The sequence below is a fragment of the Delphinapterus leucas genome, chromosome 14 (assembly GCF_059928025.1).
Source record: "Delphinapterus leucas isolate spDelLeu-1000000601 "Yukka" chromosome 14, BTC_Dleu_Yukka2, whole genome shotgun sequence".
In the NCBI taxonomy this organism is placed as follows: domain Eukaryota; kingdom Metazoa; phylum Chordata; class Mammalia; order Artiodactyla; family Monodontidae; genus Delphinapterus; species Delphinapterus leucas.
In genome coordinates, this window is record NC_143142.1 from 79,498,777 (window position 1) to 79,524,905 (window position 26,129).

General features: G+C 32.4%; 1 protein-coding gene across 1 annotated transcript in view; it reads right to left on the bottom strand.

Annotated features, from left to right (window-relative positions):
* Window positions 1-26,129, bottom strand: part of CDH19 (cadherin 19) — a 60,658-nt gene that overhangs the window by 27,297 nt on the left and 7,232 nt on the right. Inside the window, exons 2-8 of the mRNA XM_022584310.2 lie at window positions 24,794-25,088; window positions 18,092-18,211; window positions 14,900-15,064; window positions 13,006-13,187; window positions 12,006-12,259; window positions 6,921-7,042; window positions 4,020-4,141 (exon numbers count right to left, since the gene is read on the bottom strand). Coding sequence (XP_022440018.2) covers window positions 4,020-4,141; window positions 6,921-7,042; window positions 12,006-12,259; window positions 13,006-13,187; window positions 14,900-15,064; window positions 18,092-18,211; window positions 24,794-25,088 — 1,260 coding nt within the window. The remainder of the gene's footprint in view (window positions 1-4,019; window positions 4,142-6,920; window positions 7,043-12,005; window positions 12,260-13,005; window positions 13,188-14,899; window positions 15,065-18,091; window positions 18,212-24,793; window positions 25,089-26,129) is intronic.

The window sequence follows — 26,129 nt, forward strand, 5'->3', positions numbered from 1 at the left end:
ACAAAATCTTTCTCTGCCCCTTTGGAATAGAGATAAATCTTCTCCCAGCCTTTTCCCATTTTATAATGCCGCATGGTCTTTCTCAAGGACCTGGAAACCATTCCTCTGAAATGTAATCATCAAGAAAGACAGGGCCCCTATCTCCTGGTCTCTATGGGAGATTGGGAGCCTAGCTTCTGCTAGAGTCAATCGGCAAACGTAGATGGTCTAATCACATTGACCAACCTCTCCGCTGATGTGCCCTCCAGGACGTTTTCACTAGCTCACACCAGTGTTTAAAAACTCTCCTGCTTTTGGTTTCAATAGATTTAAGTTCTCTCTCCCCTATTGCAATAGTCTCGACCTTTTGTAATAATCTTGGATAACATCTTCCTTGGCATCCTTAACAAGCGTCCGGTGCAATTTTGGTTTGCCACATTTTAATAAAGTTGTTTGGCACTGTCTCTTTATATAGCTGTGAATTGTTTATAAAATATATATTTTTAAGTAAATGACCGAATGGTGAACTGTGAGAACTGTTTTTTCCCCTGAAATAGTGGGAATGGAGGCTATTGATACTTCTTCCTTCAAAAACTATCACCTCTATGCATGTCCACATCAAAAATCTTTTTGTTCCCTTTTTACCTCACTGGTCACACCTACTTTGTATCTTTTGCAGGCTTCTCTTCCTTTAGCAAATCCTTAAATATTGCTATTCCCAAAGGCTCTGCCCTATGTTCTTTCATATTCTCACTTTATATTTTCTTCCTGGGTGACATCATATACTTTCTTACCTACAAATATTCTAGTAAGTCCCAAATTGTTGAATTTGAATGGACCTCTTCTTTTCTGCTTTTACCTGACCTGTAAGCAGTAAATAAAAAAGGTAATAACTCCCTCCCCCTTGGAACACTTTCTTTATTTGGTTTCTAGGCTCCCACACTCTCCTGGTTTGCTCCTTACAACTCCCAGTACTTACTACCGAGTATCTGGGTCTCAGTCTTTAGACTTAGTCTTTTCTCTGTCTACTCTCTCTCCTTAAGGGGTCTTATCACACTAAAGGTTTTAAATATCACATATAGGCTAATAAATACAAATGTATATCTACAGAGAATTGTAGAGAAAAATACCCTATCATTGTTTCGAGAAACATAGTCTTCATGCTCTGTTCATTTATTCAGCTAATTATTATTATCAAGAATATCAAAATAAACTCACTCATTTATCACAAATATCTTATAATCTAGAAAACATGCAAAACTAGAGACAACTCGTTTGACAAATGTATAAGATCTATTCAAACTAGGTATAGATAGGGAGCAAAAACATGATGGTGAAATGCATGGATTCTGATGCCAGCACTTAGGATAAAATATGTCTCTGTTTTTTCTTAGGAAGTAACTTCTCTGGGCCTCAGTTTCTTCACCTGGAAAATGAGGCATGTAATATATTTTCCTCATATATTTCTAGAGAATTAAATGGGTTAATGCTATAGTGTTTGCTAGAATCATGTGTGGGACATTGTCAACATTATTTATTTGTTTAAAATTGATTAGATTACTTATGGTAAATTTGAGTTCAGTTTGCAATATAGTTAAAATTTAAACAGAATTAGATAAAGACATTTCAGAAAGGAGAGTTGATATGAACAAAACTACAAATTAGAAAGTGTTATCTATGTTTTAAAAAACAAGCAGTTCAGAGTATGAACAAGATTTTTTTTTTTAAATCAAGGTAGATAAAATTGTGACCAAATCAAAGACAGTGATAAATATGAGGCCAGGGAGTTTTGCACTTTTATGTGCTAGTTTTGGAAAAACCACTGAAGTTTTTTTTAACACTGAAGTCAGAAAACTGTACTGTAGGAAATTTCATCTGCTCTGCCTTCTGCTATTATTTCCTCTGTACCTAATGTCCAAAGACTCTTATGATCATGCTTTCACTGTCAGTGAGCAGTGAGTAGAAAAAACAAACACTTATTTCTCAAAAAAGGTGATTATTCTGCTATATTATAAATGTACTGACTTCTGAGTTCTTGCCTAAGAGTCAGGGTCTGTGAAAAGAATGAAAGGTCCACTGAGTCAGTAAAGATATGAATGGATTCTAACGCAATTGTGAAGGGAGCTAGCTCCTACTAGGAATGTATATCTCCATCTTGCCACATGATGCAAAAGTTGCAAAAGGTTATTATAAACATTTTAAATTATGATTGTTATTATAAATGACAATTGAGGAGTTAGGATAAAAGGTCCAGTGTAGTCATTGGACATAGGTAGCATTATTCTAGAAGCATTTATCACCATGAGCTAGAGCTCTGGTCTAAGTCTTTTACTGTGCAAATCATGTTGCATTCCCAAATCTTCTGCCCAACTCAGCCTGGTCAAGACCACTGAACATGCAATTTTGTTGGGTAAGTGGACCTACCACCAAGAACATTTACAGAAAGAAATGTATAGCGTATGAAGTAAATTAAGCCTATTTTTTTTTAAGTTTGAGTCTACATTGTCCCATCAATGGGGTACTCTGAATACATTCATATTTACGTAAAGTATGTAAAACAACAAACCACACTAGTTTTATACTTTAAATTTGACATATATAACTATAAAATATAGTACTACTTATAATAATTGTAAAAATATAATTTACCTGACATATGTAAATATGTATAGGTTAGAAAATTGTAAGATAAATTGATTATTCCCCAAATTATGTGACTTTGAAGGAAACTGACTTACTACATTTAAAGTATCATTTATTAGATTTACATGCATTATTTACGTGATTTTTTAAAAAGTTGCCTATTTGTTGATGTGTCCAGGTAACCAGGTATGTTTGAAATGCTTGAGAAACTTAGATATATCAAATTTTTAAGCATAGATCTATTTGTAACACCAAGTTTAAAGAGATGTCTAAGCCCAGTGTCTATAGAAGCGATGGGTCCCAGTTCACTTGCATTCTGTTTTTGAATCTTTCTATCCTATGTTGTATGTTCACAGGTTTCTAAATCAGTTTGCTTTTGGATCTAGAGGACAGTGTGCTGCATTGTGGAGAGTCTCTGAAAGTTTTATGTTAACCTTTCACTTTATCAAAAACCCTGGGTACAAATCCATTTAAAATAGATATTTTAAGTTTAAATTCATTTGTATATTTATAATCATTTTTTATTATTTTTAAAAATATTTAGGAAATACTTATAGGCAAGATTTGAAAATTCTTTCCAGAATAAAATATATTCTAGCATAAACTTAGCTGAATAAATTTCACAAGACATTTTAAGACTCATGTAAAATCCAAATTGTCTCCAGCTTGCTTTATCGATAAATTCAAGCCTACTTAGAATAATTGATTTTTATAGTATATATACTTATTCGGTATTTTGAAAACTAGTTTATAAGTTTTTAAAATGTTTTATGACATTTAATAGGATACCTAAAAAAATGTAAAGTTATTGTGTACTGGAACTGAGACACTCAAAGAAGAATCTAATTTAAACTCTACATTTTACAAATGAAAAAAGGTAAGCTCCACATGAGAAAATGTGTGGAAAAAAATTATGAAGTAATGATAATTTATTTCAAAATGCGTATGCTTTCATAAGTCTTTACATACTTAGTAATTCATTTGAAATTGAGTTTCACTTGTGTTGATGTCTGATATATTTTATATATCATTTTATCTTTATCTTCATGATGAATGGAAAAATAAAAGTTAATTAAAATTATTTATTCTATGGAATCACAAAAAATAATTTTTCTTTATTGAACTGACAAAGTACAAAGGATTTACTCTTGAATCCTGAGTGTTAGCAGATTTTTCAAACATTTGAGGAATTTGGAAGTAGAAAATGTGACGTTTACATATTTTTTTAAAAGAAAGAAATTTAAATTATACAGAATTTACAGCATTAAAGCATGAAATTAATATAGCTAAATAACGCTTATTTTTATCATTTCAAAGTGGGAGGAATACATAGCAAAAGTTATTCTATATAATACAAGGCAATGTTTCGACGTCGGCAATTTATTATGGATTCTTACCTGGCCAGAGACTGCATTTTCACAAACGTAAGTCTCATAGTATTCGGAGAACTCAGGAGCATGATCATTGATATCGAGAACTTGCACATACACAGGGACTGCAGAACTCTGTTCTATACTGTCTGCAAATTGAATAAACAGAATGAAAATAAAGAATGCTAATGCTGTCTTTAGGGGAAAAATGGTCATGAAAACTGCATTAGAGGCTATGTGGTACATTTTTACTTTACTTGAATAAAAGCTGAGGACAGGATAGGTATATAATTCATCTATTTATCAACAATACAGCCTAGAAAAAATGTTCTCAACACATTCAGCTCAACCAGCGTTAATCCAGTGCCTTGTATCTGCCATGGACTGTAGGAGCTGTTGAGGGAAAGTAGTAAAAGTAAAGGAGATAGTCAGGTACATGAGCACCCTCCACTCTAGTTGTGATGATCTAAATTGTCTTCAGACATGGTCAAATGTACTAGGAGGCAAAAATGCCTGCAGTTGAGATGTGTTGCTCTATCATAACTTTCACAAAGGCGCTTGCTCACCAGAAATGAGGAGAATGATGATTTAGTCCTTGTGTTAAATATGAAACACAGAGCCAGTGATGGCGGAAGGATGAAAAATAGCGGGATGTTAGCCCCTTCTAGAACCTGATCTGGAAATGGATAGTAAAAGTTAAACTACACATATTTTTGACCCAGTCATTAGTTTGGGAAACATATGCTACAGTCCAAGGCACCAATATATAAGAGTATGTAATCCAATTTATTTATTCCAGAATTGTTTGCATCCCAACCAAACAACTGGAAGTAACCCAAAAGGGATTGGGGAAATAAATTACCACCAAACTATGAAACTGTGTATGCTTATTAAAAATGAATGCATCAATGTAACACATGTAGTAATATCATGAACTTTAAAAATGTATTTTAATCTTGGTTCTCAATTTGAGAAAAATGCTTACCACTCTTTGTCTCAGTTGGTTTTCTGTAAAATGGAAATGATACTAGTAACAAGCTTATAGAGCTGTTATAAAGATTAAATGAATTAATACATATGAAACATTTAGAAGATCACTTATATAAATAAGCAATAAACACTAAATACTATTATTTTATTTATCTACTAACCAGAAGTGATATACACGATGTTTTGTGAAGTGCTAAAAAACAATTTGCAGCATAAGGTATTGTATATTTGTATATCATTATTTTAAATCTTTCTTTTTTATTTTAAAAAGCCATGGGAAGGTACATACATTGAAGAGTGGGGAGAGGGAGTTTCTTTTGTTTGTCTCAGTGTTTTTATTTATAATCTTACACGCTCTTTCTTTTATAATCACAAAGCATTATATTTGCAATTGTAATTCATAAGGGCAAATACAAATTAAAAAAAAAAAGGCTTAACTCTACCTGTTGAAAATTAGGGAAAAGTCTTTCCTTCCTTCCTCTTCTTAGAGAAGAGGACACAATATTTGTGTCTAACAATACAAATAACACATTTTAAAGACTCTGCTTTTTAATAACTTAAATTGTAGTACTTCTAATTTAACAGAAGTTAATGATATAGTCTTACAAAAAATTCCCCTTATATATAAAATAAGATTACAGTAGCTGATTATTTACATAAATTCATTAAAACATGCTCTTTCAATAGTTGAAGGCTACTTTACATAGAAACACCTTTTTCAAAGATGTCCAGTCCTCCTTTGAACTGATTTGAATTCTTTTCTCAGCAGTCTTGTAAGTAATGATATAAATAATTTGTTCTCAGAAATATGCAATGAATAAAAGTTTCTTGCTTTTAGACAAACATCTTTGTGTTTTCTGACACCAAAAGCCTTGGCGTTTCTTCCGTGCAGCAGGCATTTACTCCCCTGCAACATTTGCTCCCCATCATTTATCGTTTAGTTAAACAGAAAATTCAAAACCCAGACCCAGTCCTTCTGCAGTTTCCAAAGAGCTATTCAATGTATGACAAAAAGTATGCAAGAGATGCTTTGTACTCCACCATCTCATCAGCCTACTGCTCAATAAGGTGAGTAGTAAGATATATGTTCAAAGACTTTCAAACAACAAGCCAAGAAAGTAAACATGATTAATAAAATTCTATGCAAAATCAGTTTTGAAAGGACGCAATCTAAAACATTGAAAACTCACAAATTGAATCCTTTACTGTACTATATTAAAACCATTGACTAAGTAATAGGGAAGATTTTGATAATCCTTTCCATTGTGTTCTATCCATTCTTTTGAGCCTGAATGAATATGGTTGATGTAATTCTGATTGAGAATTCTGAAGACACAATCTAAGTGGTAAACTGGGATGATTTTATCTACGTTTTGCAACCTGAAAATGGAATCATCTGCTTCTCTGTGAAAAAAAACTGGTCACTGCTGATTATTAAAGACGTGACTATCAGCACTGCTGACACAATGAGTTTAATTTGAACACATTTTACTGGGCAATATTTTATATGCCCAGTTTGAAAAAACTTACAAAATTTATATTCAATTTAAAAAAATTGAGTTAAAAATGCATTCATGAAAAATATGGTAAGAACATATAATTATATAATTAAAAGTTCTTAGAATTTCAAGGGATTTTTTTGTTTATTTCTTGTGTTTTTCTGAATTTTCCATGATTTATTTCTTGCATTAAACATTATTTATTGCCATAATAAAAATGAAGATATTTAGTGGTAAGTATATAAATAAGCTGTAGTAAGACTGTGCAGACATTTTGAATTTAAAATAATAAATTAAATGAACATGTATGAATTGACATATAAAATACCATTTAATTCTAATTTCAGCAACACTTTAGCTTTTGTCTCTATGTTTAGAGATTACTGAATGGTTTAAAAAATATGGGGAACCAATATATGGTTCCCAAATGAGTACTTACATTTTTCTGTGGCTGTAACACTTAGGTTATACCAAGCACTAATCTCTCGATCAAGAGAGTTAGTTGTGAAGACTGTACCATTGTCATCAATACTGAACACTTTGCTTCTGGTAATAGAATACCTGCGCACACACAAATAATTCCTTAATTTTATTATTTTCTCCACATAATACTCTTTAAAGAGTGTATAATACTCTTTTTAAGCAATAAAATATTATCAGGTCCACACTCTACACAGCTAATGCAATGCTGAACAATTTTCAATAAGGTAAATTCTACATTTAAGATTCAACTCAATGGAGACAGGAAAAACAAAACAAAACACCAAAAACCTAAAACAGTTCTAGATTTCAATTGACACATGTGAAATCTAGACACATGTCACTCATTCTTATTCCCAGAAGAGAATTTTCATAAGTGAATGACTTGGTTAAAAAGAAATGGCAAATGTCTTTTGCAAAATGAAGAGAAGTACAAATAAACAGGGGTAAAAATGAAAGCTTGTGAACCTTTTTTTTCCTTTGAAGCAATGTAAAACAAATTGTCAGTTTAGGCTGCTGAGTCTCCTTGTTACACCACATAGTTACTTTCTAAATCTGTGCATCATATTATAGTTACTTGATTGCTGACATATGAGAAATGTTTGTTTTTATTTAAGGAAATAATTAGATAATATCTAATAAAAATAAAGTATGTATTTATTACATGTATTTATATATGTATATATGTGTGTGTATACACATATAAGCATATCTATATATATACATAGATAAACATATATACATATATAAACATATCTCCTAAAAGTGAGGAAGTAAGGATAGTAGGTGTAATGTGCTATTATTAAATCATGCATGGAGAAAGCCAGATAATAAAATTCTCTCATGCAAAAGCCCGGAAAATAATCTCAAATTCCACAATGAAAGAAGACTTTGAAGTACTCAGCATGTCTTATCTGCTTGCAAATGATCAATAATTAAAATTAAAGAAGAGTAATAACTAGGGTTCAGTGATGCCTTCTCATTGCATATATATTCCTAAAGATTTTGATAAGACATCAATGAGATTTACCATAATTATGTGGCAAAAGATGATAATATTTTAATCTTGAATTGACAGTTCTCTAAAAATATCACACTAATTTGTAGGTTGGTTTTGAGGGGAAAATTAAAACAGAAACTACAAAGAATTAAGCTTTAAAAGAATTCAGTTTTAGCTCTACTCATTTTTAAACCTTTATAAGCAATTTGCTTACATATCCACAAGTGGTCACATTTCCTACTTAGATTTGTTGACAAAACGAAACAGTAGTTTAATATTTTGTAGTAAGCGTACAGAATATCCTGTTTCTATAATACACCATTCCAAATAAAACCAACCAAAAGTTTGAGATTATTTCCTTATAAAAGTTTTTAAAAATTATGACCCTGAGTCATCAGTAACATTTTAAATAATAGTGAATACACACCATTTAAGAAAGGAAAGAAGTGTTTAACACATATTAGAAAGAGCTTGAACTAAAAACCTTAAAATATAAAGTTTTAATCTTTGGTTTGCTTCACAGTTCCTTTTTTAAAGACTCTTCATTCCTCTAAAAATGCTGAGTGAATAGAATGTGGCTATGTAATGTTTTCTCACTGCTAAGAGCTCTTGACAGAATGATAGAAACAAATGATTCTTGCATACATATAAGGATGTCTTTATAGCGGGTTCTTAATCTTTGTACGCCTCTACTATTCCCACTTCCCAGAAGAAAAACTGAGGCACATAATAGCCAGGCCCATATACAAAGCCTAGAGATTCCCAAGTAGGTGCAACTCCACCAGATCATTCAAGAATTTTAAAGTACTTTTTTAATGCACAGGTGAAAGATGTTTAAAGACAGCCTCTTCCACTGGTGAAAGACGCCATGATACTATACATAGAGAATCCTAAAGATGCCACCAGAAAACTACTAGAGCTAATCAATGAATTTGGTAAAGTTGCAGGATACAAAATTAATGCACAGAAATCTCTTGCATTCCTACACACTAATGATGAAAAATCTGAAAGAGAAATTAAGGAAACACTCCCATTTACCATTGCAATAAAAAGAATCAAATACCTAGGAATAAACCTACCTAGGGAGACAAAAGACCTGTATGCAGAAAACTATAAGACACTGATGAAAGAAATTAAAGATGATACAAACAGATGGAGAGATATATCATGTTCTTGGATTGGAAGAATCAATATTGTGAAAATGACTATACTACCCAAAGCAATCTACAGATTCAATGTTATCCCTATCAAATTACCAATGGTATATTTTACAGAACTAGAACAAAAAATCTTAAAATCTGTATGTAGACACAAAAGACCCTGAAAAGCAAAAGCTGTATTGAGGGAAGAAAACGGAGCTGGAGGAATCAGACTCCTTGACTTCAGACTATACTACAAATCTACATTAATCAAGACAATATGGTACTGGCACAAAAACAGAAACATAGATCAATAGAACACGATAGAAAGCCAAGAGGTAAACCCACGCACCTATGGTCAACTAATCTATGACAAAGGAGGCAAGGATATACAGTGGAGAAAAGACAGTCTGTTCAGTAAGTGGTGCTGGGAAAACTGGACAGCTACATGTAAAAGAATGAAATTAGAACATTCCCTAACACCATACACAAAAATAAACTCAAAATGGATTAGAGACCTAAATGTGAGATCAGACACTATAAAACTCTTAGAGGAAAACATAGGAAGAACACTCTTTGACATAAATCACAGCAAGATCTTTTTTCATCCACCTCCTAGAGTAATGGAAATAAAAACAAAAATAAACAAATGGGACCTAAAGAAACTTCAAAGCTTCTGCACAGCAAAGGAAACCGTAAATAAGACAAAAAGACAACCCTCAGAATTGGAGAAAATATTTGCAAATGAATCAACAGACAAAGGATTAATCTCCAAAATATATAAACAGTTCATGCAGCTCAATATTAAAAAAACAAACAACCCATTCCATAAATGGGCAGAAGACCTAAATAGACATTTCTCCAAAGAAGACATACAGATGGCCAAGAAGCACATGAAAAGCTGCTCAACATCACTAATTATTAGAGAAATGCAAATCAAAACTCCAATGAGGTATCACCTCACACCAGTTAGAATGGGCATCATCAGAAAATCTACAAACAACAAATGCTGGAGAGGGTGTGGAGAAAAGGGAACCCTCTTACACTGTTGGTGGGAATGTAAATTGATACAGCCAGTATGGAGAACAGTAAGGAGGTTCCTTAAAAAACTGAAAATAGAATTACCGTATGACCCAGCAATACCACTACTGGGTATATACCCAGAGAAAACCATAATTCAAAAAGACACATGCACCCCAATGTTCATTGCAGCACTATTTACAATAGCCAGGTCATGGAAGCAACCTAAATGTCCATCGACAGACGAATGGATAAAGGAGTTGTGGTACATATATACAATGGAATATTATTCAGCCATAAAAAGGAACGAAACTGGGTCATTTGTAGAGACACGGATGGACCTAGAGACTGTCATACAGAGTGAAGTAAGTCAGAAAGAGAAAAACAAATATCGTATATTAACGCATGTATGTGGAACCTAGAAAAATGGTACAGATGAACCAGTTTGCAGGGCAGAAATTGAGACACAGATGTAGAGAACAAACATATGGACACCAAGGAGGGAAAGCCATGGGCAGGTGGGTGTGGTGGTGTGATGAATTGGGAGATTGGGATTGACACGTATATACTGATGTGTATAAAATTGATGATTAATAAGAATCTGCTGTATAAAAAATAAATAAAATTAAATTTAACAAAAAACAAAAAACACAACCTCTGTTAATATTTGGGTGTGCTCACTTATTTTTCTCATTTATTTTACATAATATTTTACTTGTAGTAAACATACGACTCTAATGATTTTGTATTATTATTATTTTTTTGATTTTGTATTATTTTTAAAGAATCATGCCATGTCTTTATGTTCATAAGCATCATTAGAAAGCATTCATCATTCATTGCCTTATTTACACCACTGAGATTAGATATTTAAATTGTTTCTACAATTTTATTATTATAAAGAATAATATAATGAAAGCTTTAATCATGAAAGCATTTTTTAAAATTATGTATTCTTTAGTATTGTCAGAAAAACAAATAGGTTAATATACTCTTTAAAACCTAAACAATTAATTTACTGACTTGTATATACACACACATATATACTTATATTCATTATTAAAGTTCATGCTAATAAATAGGAACTGTATCTACATATTAGAAGGCAGCATTTTATGATTAGGAATTACAGTGGAAAAGTGGGAGCATCGTCTCTCTCAGAAATTTAAAGAAGCTCTTTGTGTCCGTAGCCCTTCCAAAGAGCAAAGCAGTACCCAGCACCTTAATAAATATATGGAAGTTTGTGTAAGTCCCTGGACTGTAAAGTATGGAAAATGGATGAGCAAGGGAAGGTGGTGGAAGGAAACATGTAAAAGGTTTTGCTTTTATTTTTAACCAGAACTATGATGCAAATACAAAAAAAAAACAGAAAGAAAATATACTACCTGAATATAACAGACTAATTTAATAGATGGTAAATATTGTTTAATTGCAACACAGAAATTTATTTCTAATTGATTGGACTTACTTCATTTTTACTCCTTTAGCAGTACCCTATAAAAGCTTAGTTTATTTTTGAATATCATTTTAATTAAACAGTGTTTAGATGAACCACATTGTGATCAGCTTTGTTTCTGCTCTGATTTGGCATAATCAAGGGTTTCTTTTCCCTCACCTTCTTACCCCAATTAATAGAGAGTTGACTGCATCTAATTTTAGTTGGTGATTGCCTCTTTCTTGCACGTTTTCAAGTTCTTATTTCACTGCATCTTAACCAATAGTGAGGCTTCCTGTTTCAACTTGTTTAAACTGTTGCAAATTTTATAAGTACCTTAGAGAGAAATACAGATCTAGATATATCCTTGTTACATTAATATAAAATTTTATTTTCAAGCTAATCTGTGTTCCCTCATTTACTAATGCAAAGCTGGCCTTCCAGACATACCTGATAGGAGATTTCCTCTGATCTGGATCTGTGGCAGAGACGGTGCCTACAAATGATCCGTACGGGCTTCCTTCAAAGATTTCAAATATGTAATACGGGAGGAGGAAAACAGGAGGTTCCTCAACATCTTCCACCTGGATCTTGATGACAGTGGTGGAAGCTTCAGTATGGTATTTCCTGAGCTGCTCATCAACTCGGCGGTTTTTAACTTTTGCTCTAATACGATAGTGGTTCTGGTGTTCAAAGTCTACTTTCTGCAAAGAAATGCAGTGTACACAGAAAACTGGTATCAGTGACTTGAGGAATTACTTAAGAAAAAAAAGGTTTTGTTGTTAAATTAAGTCTCAGTTGCTTTCCAGTTAGGTTTTACTATTTATGTTCTTGGATCCCTCTGATATTTTCATTAAGTAGTTGTGTAGCAAATCCCTATGTGTATTTTGTTATTTATGTCTATTATAAAATGTTTTGGGTTAATAATTATATTTTTTATCTAGGATTAAAAGTATACTTTTCTGAGTATAAATATGGAGTTGAGAATTAATTTCCTGTTATTTAAGATAATTTCAAAAAGTTTCTCCTGTGTATTAAAATCTTTTAAAAAAACTACTCTACAATATAATTCAAAGATCTCGGTAACAATTAACTCTCTCATCAATTATATTTGAAATATATAGATATAAAATATAAATAACTGAGCTTTTTTCTTTATTTTTTCAGAAGTATCTTGCATAAAACTGATAATTAGCTATTTGTATATTATTATTTGTAATTAATACTAAAATGTAGGTAATAATCATATATGTTAATATTCTAAAAAATGAAATATCTTAGAATTTTTTATAAAAGCACATATATCTTTTCTTTTGCTCCCTAAACTAAATCACAGGGTCTTATTTTAATTACGTAACAAAGCAAAAACTAACTGGTTACACAAAATATATATGTATTTCTGATTTGATTTTGCATTATTATGCAAAACAAATAATTTTAATGCATCTACCTTTTTTAATATAATTATTCCTTCTTGGGTCTCGTTATTAGTAATGACATCGAACGTTTTTGAATCATCTTCTATGCTGTAATCCATTTCTGCATTCTCTTCTATGTCATTATCATATGCCATGATTTTTCCAATCGACATCCCAACAGATGCAGATTCAGAGACAGTCAACCGATATAAACCTTTAAAAACAAAATTCAGGATATTCTGCACAGATAATTAACGTAAAAAAACTCCTAAATATAGCACTCTCCCTTTATTATGGGCTGTCGGAAAAACCATACCCACCCTTTTCACCAATTACTTGTTCTAAATACCTCTCTCTGTTGCTCTCTCTCTCCCTTTATTTTTTTGCAATCTGAACATTTCCCTCATATCTTTTTGAGTACCTATTATTTTCTCTTAAATATATCTTAGGAAGTCGTTTCACCAGTACATATAATTTCCAAATTTCTATTCATATGTATACCTTCTCAATATTCTTAGGTTTATTTTTATTGTATCCTTCCACCATGCCAAATTAAATTTAATAAAAATAGTTTTTCAATTTCACTCAAGAATTCTCTGATACCTAAAATAACCAATAAATATTGAGTTGGCCAAAAGGTTCATTTGGGTTTTTCCATAAGATGTTACAAAAGTCTGAACGAACTTTTTGGCCAACCCAATATAAGTATGAATTAAAGATGGTAGAGTCCAAAAACAAATAGTTGAGTTCTAAGGGTAACAGTTTGACTTTGAGAATCTGAGCCTGGATTGCATTAATTCCATTCCATTAGTGGAAGTGGAAAAGAAAGATATGGAATATTATGCAACCATAAAAAGAATGAAATAATGCCATTTGCAGCAACATGGATGAACCTAGAGATTATCATACTAACTGAAGTAACTCAGAAAGAGAAAGACAAATACCATATCACTTATATGTGGAATTTAAAATGTGACACAAATGAACTTACCTATGAAACAGAAACAGACTCAGAGACATAGAGAACAGACTTGTGGTTGTCAGGAGGATGGGGGTGGGGGAGGGATGGATTGGGAGTTTGAGGCTAGCTGATGCAAACTATTGTATATAGAATGGATAAATAACAATGTCCTACTGAATAGTACAGGGAACTATATTCAATATCCTCTGATAAACCATAAAGGAAAAGAATATCAAAAAGAATTATATATATGTATAACTCAATCACTTTTCTGTACAGTAGAAATTAACACAACATTGTAAATCGACTGTATCTCAATAAAATAAATTTTAAAAAGAAGAAAAAGAGAGAGAAAGATGAAGTCAGATGACCCCATTGTTTTGGTCACAAGAAAACAATGGCAGTTATATTTGAAATACATAGATATAAATATAAATAAGGTTTTTTCTCTTTACTTTTCAGAAGTAACTTGCATAAAACTTACAAAGAACTAGTCATTCATATATCATTTGTAATTTATGCTAAAATGTACAAAATAATCACAGGTGTTAATATCCTAAAGAATAAATCTTTTTAGAATTAAAAAAGGAGCATGTTCAGTATAATTTTTTTTTAAAGGGATTCTTGACTTCCTTAGTAGCATATAGCAGGTCATTCCACAGACTGCTTTGTGAGATTTTCCTTTTTTAAGTGGGAGAAATGTTACTTTAAAGTTGGTAATATTTTGCTGTTTTCAGGAAGTAATAGTTTAACTGTGCTACTGTGTCTCTTTCATTGTGGGAAAATTAAAAGAACCGTTTATTTGATTGTACAAACAAAAAATTGCCAACAAGTTAATCTGGAGGAAAGAGTGACACTACCCTAAATCTGAAAGCAGATGCTTTAAGCATTTTGCTAAATCAAGACTTAGTTTGTGTTATTTCCCATACTTTCAAAAATTATTTATTAGAATCCTTTTTACTTACTGTCTTTAAATATAGGCTTATTGTCATTAACATCAGAAAGTTTGATTAATACACTTGTTGTTCCAGACAGTGCTCCAGGCAGACCAATCATGTCTTTGGCTTGAATAATCACCCAATACTCATCTTGCAGTTCTCTATCCATTTTAGAAGATATTCTTATGACTCCTTTAAAGACATAATAAACTATAATTATTATTTCATTATTAACCATGGCATCTTCCTAGTTAATTTCTTAAGAATTCAAGCATAAAATCATTCTTTTGACACATTTTGAACCACTACAATGTGCTAGATGCTGCCCTGGAGAAAAAAATACAACAATAATAAGTCAATCACCACCTCTGCCTAAAGTTTAGAGTGGCCATCACAGTACTAATAGCAGTGGAATCTTAATAAAATACTATGTTAAGATAAACCACAGGGAGAGAAGAAGAATGTATTATTTTTAACTCAACTTATTTTCTGCTTTCTTCTCTAACATAATATTAGGGCTCTACAGTTAACTTTTCCCCTAAACTTAGAAGAAGTTAGTTTATTATGGATACATGTAAAACTATAATACCAAATTTATGCAAAAATATTGTGCACCTGTGATGTTAAATTTATTTTGAGTCATAATATATGAAGAAGAGCTGATTTTTGACTCACAGTTATTCATAATCCACCAACAGAGATATTCATATCCATATTGGACCATGGAAATGTTGTAATAAGTGGCCACTTTCTATAAAATTATTTAGTAAAAAGTTAATCATCACTGAAAACAACCTAGGAAAAATTTAAGGTGGTGAATAGAAGGGTTGTAATCCTAAAGATTTGGGAAACACATAATACAAATATAAGAAAGAGAATGGCTAATCTTCAAATATGTCTGGGGAAAAAGTGTTAATTAAAAAATTGTGATACCTGTAAAAAAATAAAAGAAGGACAAATTGAACCACATTATGATGAGATTTTAATTGTGGACTGAAGTGTTTCACAACTATACTCTATTATATGAATCAGTATGGAAACCATGGAATATATGAAACAGATGCTCCTAATATCTCCCTGTGTGTGACTCAACAGAGAATTGTATTTCCTATTAGCAAAGGAGAATAGTATTAGAGTATTAGGTATAGAGATTAGTCAGCAAGTGAGACGAACACAGAGGCCTTCACTTCCCATGTATGGAGGCTTCAATTAACTTTGCTGACTTTATTTTCAACCTGTCTTCTTACCTTCAGAATGGATAAAGGACATATATCCCTAGATCCTCTTACACACTTGAAAACTTACCACTTCTGTGCTTTGGCTTCCAATTGTCTTGCTGTTGGCTCTACTGCTCCTCCATTAATACAATTAATTGATTTAGCTAATCTGCTCAATATATTTAAGAAGTCAGTGAGGGCTGGAGGAACAGACAGTGCTCAAAATGGTTGTAAAGATCCAGTGTCACCCAGCACACATCTACTACACAGATAGCCCATTTTCTATTCTCCTCCTCGGTGCTTTTTCACATTGGTGTCTAGTTAGTCTATGAGCTTAAACACTCTCCTTTCTCAGGAATTTCCTATACATTCTTCCCATAACCTAGAATGCCTTCCATGCTCTCCTCACCTTGGTCACGTCTCAGCTCAGCATTCTGGTTTCAGTGTATTCTGCCTTGGTCACACAATATGAAGGAGTTCTTACTTTCTTCTATTGAACCTTGTTTATTTCACTTCATAATAGTCACAAACTTACTGCATGTATTTATTAATACACAAATGTTTAATATTTATTTGTAAGTTCCAAGAGAAAAGAGTCCTTGTTGCTTTCCTTTTATTATTATTATTATTTGTTTTTGTTTTTGTTTTTTGCGGTACGCGGGCCTCTCACTGTTGTGGCCTCTCCCATTGCGGAGCACAGGCTCCGGACGCGCAGGCTCAGCGGCCATGGCCCACGGGCCCAGCCGCTCCGCGGTACGTGGGATCTTCTCGGACCGGGGCACGAACCCGTGTCCCCTGCATCGGCAGGCGGACTCTCAACCACTGCGCCACCAGGGAAGCCCTATTATTATTTTTTAATGTTGCAATGGTGTCCTGCTGTAAACCTAGTATACTGTACAATGCCTGTTGCATATTCAATCCTTCTCGACCAAAATTGTGTAAGGGAATGTCTTAAGGCATCCATTGCATGTATTAAAATAACTTTAACCTGTACTTTAAGAATAATAGTAACTAGGTATTATCCTGGGGAGAATTAAGAATATAGTCACTCAAATCATATTTTTCAGATTCTGATTCTCAAAAGAAACTTGATTGATAAAGGCTGACCTATTTAATACTTGCTAAATGAATGAATCAATAACAAATGCTTAAAGACCCAACACGTGCTTTAATTTTTTAAAGCTTTTCATGTCATCAAGATGGAAATAATATTTGTCTCATTAACAATCACAGAATTTTATTGCTTTTGGAACTTGCCACATTCTTGGTTGGTTAGTCAGGTTGTTTTTTTTTTTTTCTCATCTTTAGATACTATAAGCTCATTTATATGGGTTTAATCTTTGTAGTGACCAAAGCAATCAATATTTGTTCAATCAATCAATGTCACATAATTCTTAACTGTTTAATAGATGTAAATAAATAAGAGCAATTTTAAAATTTATTTTATAAAGTATTCAATTGATTAACAGAAATTGGAGAAGGACAGAAAAAGCAAATGTTGTATTCATGTGAATCAAAAAGACATAAAATACAGAACTATTTTTTTTTAAGTTCCTACACCCAGCCATAAACTCAGCTTAATCTCATTCTGGCTGGGTGTACAGGTGGAACTCTGTGATTTTAATTTGCATTTCCATGATGACTAATGAGGCTGAGCAATTTTAATATGCTTGCAGGCTTTTTGTTTGTCGATTTTTTGTCAATTGCTTGTAAATGTCTTTTCCCCATATATTTAAATTGGGTTGTCTGTAATTAATTTGTAATAATCCTTAAGTATGTTTTATATCCCATACACAAATCATTTGTGGTATGGGGGTGAAAAATCCAATCTCCCAACCTTAGAAAAACCAGCTAAAAGATTAAAAATAATTAAATGCTTAACATTACAACCCATTTATTGAAACATCAGGTCTACTTTACAACATGTTTGTAGGCAGAGAACTTTTGCTCTGACTTTGCCTTAGAATCATGTTGAATTGCACTTTGTTTCTTCCAGGAATACCTGTTGTTGGTTCAATGGAGAAATATGGTTGGCCTTGTCGTAAGCTGTACAGGAGACGAGCATTATTGCCACTTGAAGGGTCATCAGCATCACTTGCTGTCACCTGGATGACAAATGTTCCTGAAGAGAAAATACATAGTTACAAGAAATTAAGCCTATGGTCTTCTTGAAAAACGGATTCCAGTTCTGTAAGGTATTCTTTCTTTAGCAAGGAGGATGATGATATGCAATAAAAGACTAGGCCTCCCTGTTCTGAATTATAAAACAAGCATCTTTCTGTATAGACAAGAAAATATAACCTTATACAAAATAACCCTAATTTCCATACACCATATAGAGTTTTAAATATGTGAATCCATGATCTAATGAAATATAGCTATTAAACAACCCGTTACAATATGTAATTAAGGATCATTTAAAGATGTGTTATTAGCAGAGGAATCAAAGGGAAATTAGAAACAGTTTTCTTCAAAAAACTATGTTGTGACCTGTACCTAAAAAAATTACAGAATATTAGTAAAATATTAATAAAGATTATTGAAATGATCTCGACATAGTGTGAAGATAAGCATAATTATTTGGCTTGCTTCATCCCCTTCTGTAAAATGCCTACTTTCTTTAAAGATTTTTTTTAAAGTGCAAAACAAAATCTATCAGATTGATAAGGTAAGTATTCTCATTAAAATTCAGTAACAATAAAACTCATGGGAAATACGTCTTTGTATGTTTAAAATTAATGGTCAAATTAAAAATATTTCTTTAATGAGCTTTTAAATTATTTTTATGTAAACATGGAATCTAGCATTATGGGTCTTGTTGGAAATCCACATCTTTTGAAACACTATGTTCTATGTCAATAAGAATGGCAACACAAATGGCACTAAATCAAATAGGCTTGTGATTTTATATGAAATTAGCATTATGAAGTTTTTCATTACAATCTGATTTTATAAACTGACACATTCTAACATGAAGCCATTCTATGCTTCAGTAATAAAAATGTTGAAACTTTTACTGTGGTCCTCAATTGCATGTATTGATAGTATTTGCTGTTTTGTTTTAGAGTTGTTATGTTAGTCATTTAACGCTTGTTTTATACTGTCCTCCACTCAACATGTAGACACTCATTAGTTTCAGGTGTTTTAAATACATTCCTGCCATTTGAGACAACATGGTTGGACCTTGAGGGCATTATGCTAAGTCAAAGGCAGAGTATGCAATGAATTATATGAGGAATCTTAAAAAAAAAAAAAAAAAGCAGAACTTACAGAGATAGTGGATTACTGGTTACCAGGGTCTTGGTTGTAGGGGAAATGGGATGTTTGTCAAAGGGTACAAACTTACAGTTAGAATATGAATAAGCTCTGGGGAGATTATGTACCTTATAGTGATTATAGTCAGCAATACTGTATTATATACTTCAAAGTTGCTAAGAGACTAGATCTGAAATGTTTTCACCACGGAAATGATAATCATGTGACATGATGGAAATGATAGCTAAGGCTATAGTGGTAACCACATTGCAATATATAAATGTATGAAATCAGCACATTGTATGACTTAAACTTACACAATATTATCAATTATATCACAATAATACAAATGCTAAATAAATCAATAGATAGATATATCCCTGTAGGAATCGTAAAGAATTATTCCAACAAAAGGCTTCTTAGGGACCATTTCTATCAGTTTGTAATAGGTAAGTCTTGTTCTTTTAACTATGCTTCTATGCACTCATCCATTTCCTTCCCTTACATTTCCTCATGATATCTCCATTTCATTTATTTCTATCAGGGTTTCCTGTCTCTAGTTTGCAGAACTAGACCACCTGTATTTGGCCTCAGGAACAATAGTCAAAATCATTGTACTGTTAGTTGTTGACCAAGAGAAATTTTTAATTAAGACTTTAGATTTCTTAGTACCATACAAATGAGAATCAAGAAGACCAAGAAAATGCACTGACTCATAGACCACCCATACTTCATTTCTAGAGACAAGAGCTATGGAGTTAGGTTGTTTTTCCCAGTTCAGTTTATTTTAAAGCCCATTTTAATCGATGCTTCATTTACTTCTAACCAAAACATACCTCTTCAATGTCCTAATATGTCATGACCTTTTTCTCTACTAAATGGAAAACTTAATGTAATATATTAATGTCACAAAAAATAATTTCTTTGCGTGTGTGGGGTAAATCCAAAAAAGTCAAACTCAGAAAATTTAGTGGATAAAAATATGATTTATAAATATTCAGAATAACTCTCTCATGTGAATTTGTTAGGGAGTTCAATTTCTAGGAAAATAATTATTGTTCTCCCTTATAAGACTCACTGCACTTTTAAATTAAAAGTAGCAATCCTACAGAACTGGCATAATTCTACAGTGTTTCAATGTTTCAAACAGTGCTTGATAATGAACCATTGATGACTAACCAGTGATTCACTTTTTATGTTTGTGAGTGAGTGAGTGTGTGTGTGTGCGTGTGCGTGTGTGTGTGTGTGTGAAATCATGTGTCTGTGAATCTTACTATAAACTTACCACGGAAAAAAGAAATGTAAAATAAATTAAGATGATACAAATATGCAGCAGAATTTCCAAAAGTTCATTGCGTAAAGTCTTGCTTTATTCTTACTCATAATTTGTAAATGTCGTCTATTAAATTCAGAAGGACTTTAGCAAGGTTCAATTCTTACATCACTCTGATAATCTGATTTTATTTTCTTCAGTTGTTTCAGTCTTTCCTTTTTTCCTGTTTCAGTTTTATTGACATTACAATTCATTAAATACAGATTAAGCAACTTTAAACCCTCTAAATATTTTCTAAATGTTTTTTCTAAAAAAGTCAATAGAGAGAAGTTATCCTGTATAATTTCCTAATCAGTAATTTAAATACTGTAGAAATCTTCAAAAAATAGTCAAACATAAATAAATAGTAATAATAAATAAACATCAAAGCAATTAAGGAATACAAAAATATTTGATAATATTTTGTATATTTATGTTTTCCATGAGGACTTGTCATGTGTAAGAGGAATTGTGCATTCACTCGCAGTTAGGTATGCTCTACTATAGTGCATACAAAGTTGAAAAAATCACTATGAGGCCAATAATGTGTCTTTCATGGAAATAATCAATAATTGTTTCACAGTTCCCCCTTCCTTGTGTCACCAGTTAAATATAGGCAACAGACACTTTGTTGAGTATCATCTTTAATGTGCATTACTGACTCGATCAATGTATGAAGCATGGTACATGTCACATATATAATCTAACCTGTTTAGTCTCTCTTTATTCATTTTACTGTGCTCTCACTAAAAGTGACAACGTTGGGTTTATTACATTAATGGATCAAAAATTAAATTCTCTCTAAATTATATTAGAAATAAATGTATTTCTAAAGGATAAATGGTCTATATGTACATTAATGAAAGATATCTTATGCAGACTATTTTAACCTGAAATATATTATCAGAAGGATATTCTTCATACATATTTACATTATTTAATAGGTTTCTTAGCTTAACTGTGTTTTATCATATAGTGTACTGGGTTATAACTAGCCCTCTTTCAGATTTAATCATGTCTTAAAACAACTTTATTCACTGCCCACATGTCTCACACACTTTTCCTCACACACCATGAAAGAAGCTGCAAGTAAAAAAAGTAGATGTCTACCAAATTAACTCTGGCTTGTTGTAATGCAGGTACTAATAAAATTTTTGAAAAATTAAAAATCAGGGACAAATGCTTCTAGGACAAGATGCCAGAAAAAAAAAATAGGGTTTAGTAGGGCTGTCATAGGTAGAACTGGAAATCTGATCGCCCTACTTTAGAACACCGGTGACAATGCAAAATGATCACAATGATTATATGTAAAGGGAAGGGCCAATAACCCAGAACGAATATGTGTATACTGAATCCTCTCACCCTTAACTCCTATTATTCCACCTTAAGACACCATCCTGTAATTAGAATTGAATAACTGATGGCAACTCTTAAAAATTTAAATTGACTAGATTCACGAAATTGAATTAGCAAGGAATGTAGACCAGAGAGTGGGAAAAGCCTTCTCTTGGTGACTAAAGGATCCAAAGGTCATTGTGAGCCTCTGAGTTGAGTCAGCATAGCTTGATCACAGATGGCCAAACTATTTGGAAATGCAAAGAGCCAATGATGGACTCTTGCAGCCTGAAGATCTCTTAAATCAGTTGGTATCTACCCTGTTAAGTGAACAAAAGTTTAATTCTAAAAAATTATTGTCTCAGAATCAGATTTTAATAAAAGTAGTTTCTCAGTTTACTTGTTCCTATAATAAACTTCAACATAATATGTTGTAATATATCAATTCTGCATTCTATCCATTACATTGATAGTTGATATTGTTTGCCTATATTACCCTTAAGAGATTTTCTTCAAACATGCAAAATTTAAATCAGTTGTGTCTTTCTAGATAGCTTTCTAGAATCTTAAATCTAGTTTTTGCAAAGGACTTTATAAAAATAAATTTAAGACGATATTTGACTATGCCCACTTTATCAGACATATCATATTGCAAAAACTTATTTTACATAGGTGATGCAGCATGTAAACTTGTACCAAATGCTTGAGAAATAATAACGTTGATTTTATTCAACCTCAAAGCAGCTTCCACAGAGTTGGAGGATCTCTTCTTGTGCAACGTCTCTCCGCGTGTCTTTCTTTTCTTACATGACTGACCAATCTCATTGATTCTAATTCAGCAGTCAACTAAGTTCTAACAGTTCGGTCACCCTGTATGCTTGCCTTTTCTCTACCTAAATTCTCTACTAAGGGGATCTCATCCTTTGTCATGCCCTCCATGCCAGCAATATGCCAATAACTCCAATACTGATATATGCAATTCTCCTCATCCTGCAATGGAATTTTTTTTTTCCCAGAACATGGCACGGCTGGCCCCTTTGTATCATTTCCTTCAAATGTCACCTCCTAAATGTCCCCGTTTCCTCCAGTCAATTAATCATCATCATACTTTACCCATACTTAACACTTTAATAACATACAATGTCAAATATTACCTGACTTATTTAAAAGACTTATTTACTGTTCGTGTGCTATAACTCAAATATAAGTTCCATACTAGCCGTTACTTCATATATTTCCTTTACAACTGAATCCCCAGTCTTACAAAAAGTTCCTAGAACATGTGAGGCCCATAACATATGCTAGTTGAAGAAGAAGGAGGAAGAGGAGGAGAGAAAGGAGGAGGAGGAGAAGAATGGAAAGGGGAAAAAGAAATATCACTGCCGGACTTCCCTGTGGCTCAGTGGTTAAGAACCGCCTGCCAATGCAGGGGACACGGGTTCAAGCCCTGGTCCGGGAAGATCCCACATGCCGCAGAGCAACTAAGCACGTGTGCCACAACTACTGAGCCTGTGCTCTAGAACCCGCGAGCCACAACTACTGAGGCTGCGTGCCACAACTACTGAAGCCCATGCACCTAGAGCCTGTGCTCCGCAACAAGAGACGCCACCGCAATGAGAAACCTGCACACCCCAATGAAGAACGGTCCCCGCTTGCCACAACTAGAGAAAGCCTGCGCACAGCAAAGAAGACCAAGTGCAGCCAAAAATAAATAAATAAATAAAAAAACAAATAAATAAATTTATTTTAAAAAAGAAATATATCACTGCCTAGCTATCAAATAGGACAATATTAATGTGCCAATTATATCTAAGGACAGTTGGTCTTGATACATGCTACACAGCTAAATTTGTTTAGGCTGTTGTTAAAAACCTATGTTCTGAATACATGTAGAAATAAGTCGTTAAATTGTTACCTGGAATGTTAAAAAAAATGAAGAATCAGGAAAATATATAATGGAATATACATTTTTAGACTTCCTGGCTAATGAATCAAATGTTTAGGTAAGGCAGTTTTAAAGCACATTAGCATAATTTAAAAATGACAATTATTAAATCACATTGAAGTTTATCATACTTAAGTAAATTTTGTGAATTAAATTTTACTATCTGTTGTATTATTAAACTTTTCTGACAAAGAATGAGTGGCCAAATTTTGTATAACCATACCATGATTTTCCCCCTATTGGAAAGACATGTCTGATTTCCAAGGCAGTCAATTATTACATTTCATGGAAAGCATTCTCTTCTACAAGTATTATATTTAGAATATTTATTAAAGTGACATTGGGTTTGAAAAAGAACTTAAAAATGGATATGGCTAAACAGAGGTCTTCAGCCATTTTGTTTTGTTTTTAATTTTCATGTTCCGTTGTTTGGATGCATCTAGGATTCTAGTCTTATAAATTGGTTTCTCCTGTTTTTATGTGTGACTCTTTCAGGATGATCTTATGTATTTTTTGAGATACAAAAGAATAGTTTGTTTTGGAAAGTAAATTCTTTTATTGAAGAAACCAATAAGTGAACAAGCTAAAGAATTTTATGTATACTCAAGTAAACGTTTCTTTCTATTGAAGACTGAAATTATATTTTAACAAGACAAATTATTTATTAATATATAGTATGATTATTTACAAGATTTTACTCATTAGTCTAATTTTTCAAATATTTTACTTAACACATTTGCAGAAGGAAGTACCCGTGTAGAACGGTAAATAATTCACTTCCAAAACGTATGTTCGAAATTTTAAATCTGCTTTCATTGTTAATAGGTACATCTTTGATGTAAATTAATATGCAATACCTTCTGGAGACATCTCTGGTACAATGGCCTCATAAGGTTCATCTAGGAATTTTGGTTCATTGTCATTGATATCCGACACTCTGATGACAAACTCAGACTCAGGTTCCATAGCCCTTCCAGTAGTGGTGTCTATTACCTGGGCTCTTAGAGTGTAGAGGGACCGTTCCTCTCTATCAAGCTTCTGTACAGCATATATGTCACCTGTTCTTTCATCAATGACAAAAATACTTCCAGCTCCAGCTCCCAAAAGCTTGTACTGGAAAGAGTTGTTTCCATTGTCTAAATCAGATCTTAGCTGCAAGTGCAAAGAGAGATAATTTACTTTCCAAACATGGTAAGACAAATTTTAATCATTGCATCTTCATGTCTGTTAATTATTCCCTAAGTTAAAAATTCCATATAATTCCCATATTATATTAAGTGAGGTAAAATGTTAAGTTTAAGATTAAAATCTATCACCAGGCAGAGAAGTCTTTGAATTTTCAATGTAAAGCGCTATACAAATTTCATTACTCTAAACAGATGATTCTAATTAGAAACTATAATGATTGAAAAACAAAGCCCCTTTTATACATTATGCACAAAAAATTTGGTTCGTGTTTACTCTATATGATTACATTTTTAGTCACTAAAACCATACTCTCAAATATTTATATTAGATGGGGGCCTAGAGACAGAGAGATAATGATCTAAAATAAATTTAAACAGTGATGTTCTATCTCTAGGCTAAAAACACATAGAAAACATGGAAATATTAGTAAGAAAATTAGGGAGCATGTTGAGAAGATGATAATAATCTCAATCATCCATAAAATCTACAAATTGCTTTATATTAGTTTTCTCAATTAATCGTCATGCATTCATTGTAAAATACACATAATTGATATAATAAATTCTTTCAATAGAGAAGGAAAATGAGAGTGAAAATTTTAAAAACTTTCACAGCATCACATGGTTTTGGGGTAGAATTATGATTTACACCAAAAGGCCGGTTTGATCTCAGATCCTCCCCTGCAAACCACTACCTAACATGGTCTTTTAGTCCTTGAGTTTTAGCCAAATTAACTCTAACTCTTCCTTTCCAACATAGGTCACTCAGTTCTCAAATGTACTTCTTTTGTCCTCACTATTTTATTTATTTAAGAGCAAAGTAAATTTGTTCATTATTCATAGTGTGAATGGAATTTTGAATTTTATATGTAAAAAAGATGTTATGATATAGGTAACATTGTAAGATTTTTCATATCCAACTTATTTTTACATAAAGAAAGGAAGCATTAGAGAATAATCTCTTAATTATTGTGAATCCATGGTTTCCTTGATTCACCATTTATGA